At 25.8% G+C, this 3,043-nt stretch overlaps 1 protein-coding gene across 1 annotated transcript; it reads left to right on the top strand.

Moving 5' to 3' along the window:
• The first annotated feature begins 288 nt into the window (after positions 1–288).
• On the top strand, positions 289–1,923 carry LOC105618466 (cyclin-H). Its single transcript, XM_012200001.1, has 6 exons — positions 289–405; positions 740–964; positions 1,048–1,221; positions 1,295–1,520; positions 1,601–1,712; positions 1,782–1,923. The coding sequence occupies exons 1-6, from the start codon at positions 289–291 to the stop codon at positions 1,921–1,923; spliced, it is 996 nt and encodes a 331-aa protein (XP_012055391.1).
• The last annotated feature ends 1,120 nt before the right edge of the window (positions 1,924–3,043 follow it).

Raw genomic sequence — 3,043 nt, 5'->3', positions numbered from 1 at the left:
GTTATTTTATTTTATTTTGCAATCAAGATATTTCAATTAATTGCATATATATATATAAAATTAATGAAATGTATAGATTGTTATTATATTTAAACAAAAATTAGAATCAAATTTTAATCTTTACGCTTCCATTTAAATTTGACAGTTGCCGCATGGTGGAGTTGCTTGCCTGATTCTTTAGTTTATATTTACAGTTGAAGAGTGTTAAATTCGTGTGTTACAATTCCAATAATTGATCGCAATTCGCATTTGTTTTATTTTTTCTTTTTTATTACTCGCATCGCCAAGATGTTTCCATGTAGCTCGCAAAGAAAATATTGGATGTTTAGCGATGAAAGCGATTTAACCATGTTGAGGGAGAAAACTAATGCTGATTTTATCGCAAAGCATGGTGCAAATATGACTGTGAGTCTATTTTTTCAAAACTACTCCCTTAGAACTGTCGTTTTTTCAAACAACAATATCTGCGAACCTATTTCTGTTGTACTTGTGATTACCGAGACCAAATACTGTCGATGAATTCTAGGTTATGTAGGCACAAATAAACATATATATATATATATATATATATATATATATGTATAAAATATTGCTTATTATTAATATAATACAATTTGCTACACTTTTCCTAAATATCTCTTTAATGATAAATTGATTAAAATAATAATACAATTAAAGTATAGTAATAAATGCTATAATTACAAGTTTAATTAGTTTAATTAGTTTAATTATAACACAGCCAGAAGAAAAGGAGGAATATTTTCTCTCGCATTCAGAAGAGCGTACATTACTCCGTTTTTATGAATTACAATTAAGAGACTTCTGTCGTCGATTCAATCCACCGATGCCTCGTGCTACTGTCGCCACTGCCTTACATTACTTTAAAAGATTTTATCTCAGAAACAGTGTGATGGATTATCATCCAAAAGAGATTTTGGTCACTTGTGTTTATCTAGCATGCAAAGTAATTATTAATCTCCTTGGTATATTTTTTTTCATGGTCATTTGTAATTTCAGTCTTTTCACATGAAAAATACTTTATTTTAGGTTGAAGAATTTAATGTCTCTATATCTCAATTTGTAGCAAATATTAAGGGAGATAGAGAAAAAGCATCTGACATAATTCTTAATAATGAATTACTCCTCATGCAACAGTTGAATTATAATCTTACTGTTCATAATCCATTTAGACCTGTGGAAGGATTGATGATTGACATAAAGGTTTTGATATAAGGATATTATTGATGTATGTTTTCCTATGTATGACAGAAATAAATATATTATGTTTTTATAGACAAGGTATACATCTTTGGAAAATCCTGAAAAATTAAGGCAACATATAGATGAATTCTTGGAAAGAGTTTTTCTGACAGACAGTGTTCTTCTTTATGCCCCAAGTCAAGTTGCGTTGGCTGCGACTTTACATGCAGCATCCAGAGCTTCTGCAAACTTAGACAATTATGTTACTGATATACTTTTTTCGAGAGAACAATTGGGTGGGATTATAGAAGCTGTGCGAAGTAATTATATATGTATTGCATGATATTTGTATATATTCTAACAGTATAAGTTATTTATAATTACAAATCAATTCTTATAGAAATACGTTCGATGGCTAAATGTGTAGAACCACCTTCACGAGAAGCAGTCAAAGCTTTAGAGAAGAAATTAGATAAATGCAGAAATCAAGAAAATAATCCTGATAGTGAAATGTAAGTATATTTATATATAAATTCAATATTATTTTTTAAGATCATTCGTATAAGTTTAGAAAATTTTAGATATAAACAGAGAATGCAGGAAATGCTGGCTGAAGAGGATTTACAGGATAATGAAAAATATGCAAAAATTATTCAGGATCAGGCAGCTCACGATGACAAAATTTTGGGAGTTAATAAAATTTTATCTCCCTCTGTTCTGTGATAATAAACTTTGTATAATAATAAATATTTCTTATATAATCCTACACAAAAAAATTATATTCCTTGTATAGGAAAAATTGTATAAAATATTTTGAAATTTTATTTTTCTAAATTTTATATTTTATATTTTTTTCATTCTTATACATCGAATTTTGCAGCAACATTCATTTCTATTTAAAAATATGTAAATATTTTTTTTGTTCATTTTCCTTGAAAAAAATTACAATTATATATATATATATATATATGTATGTATATGTATATATATATATATATATATATATATGTTTACATATATTAGTAATATTAAGAAATTATTTATATATACTATATGTATGTCCTTATTATAAATGCATACATGAAAAGATAGTTGTACAAATTTACTTTTTTTATTATTATAGCAATTTATTATTTTTACTTTACACATATTTTTCATCGCCGAATTTCGTAACAAATACATTTGCTCAAAAAGTATTTTGTGCTAAAAGCAGTTTATTTATATTAACATATATTTCCTACCCAAGTAATATATTTAAATTATAATCTAATATCTTTACATTTCAATATCTTATCATGAAATTATTTATCCTTTGGAGATGTGATGAACCTGTATATATTTGGCGATAATAAGAAATAAACCACAGTAAACTTGATTTTATTTGTTTAAAAGAAATATATATAAATCTCGGTTGCTCTATGATGTAAGAAAACATGAGTTGCTCAAAACGTCATTTTTTCATTTATTTCTCATCAAGCATATTTATTCGAATTTATTTTAAAATCAAAAAATATTGATAAACCTATATGTTTAATAAAAATATAAATATTTCATATAATTTAACTTTAGTGAAAAATTAAAATATGGATAATATTTCATATAATTTAACTTTACTAAAAAATAATGATTAAAATAATGATTAGGTTATACATATTACATAATCGATCGATATCTTGTTGCAATATGCGATATAAAAAAACAAGTACGCTACTTGTAAGCGATCGTTATCACTAGCAAACAAGTCTGGTTTCATAGCCTCGTATTGCGTATCGTAAAGAATTATTAATTAATTTTAAAAGACCCGATTATTATCAATAATTTTGGAGACGAATTTATCCAAAAG

The sequence above is a fragment of the Atta cephalotes genome (assembly GCF_000143395.1).
Source record: "Atta cephalotes unplaced genomic scaffold scaffold00017, whole genome shotgun sequence".
NCBI classification, from domain to species: Eukaryota; Metazoa; Arthropoda; class Insecta; order Hymenoptera; family Formicidae; genus Atta; species Atta cephalotes.
Note: the sequence above shows the minus strand (reverse complement) of the source record. Positions and strands in the feature narration are given on the sequence as shown.

What these genes read in the sequence shown, in the direction of transcription:
- LOC105618466 (XM_012200001.1), top strand. Translation starts at nt 289, where the DNA reads ATGTTTCCATGTAGCTCGCAAAGAAAATATTGGATGTTTAGCGATGAA. An exon ending in GATTGATGATTGACATAAAG is followed by an intron (nt 1,222 to 1,294) that starts GTTTTGATATAA and finishes ATGTTTTTATAG; the next exon opens with ACAAGGTATACATCTTTGGA. An exon ending in AATAATCCTGATAGTGAAAT is followed by an intron (nt 1,713 to 1,781) that starts GTAAGTATATTT and finishes AGAAAATTTTAG; the next exon opens with ATATAAACAGAGAATGCAGG.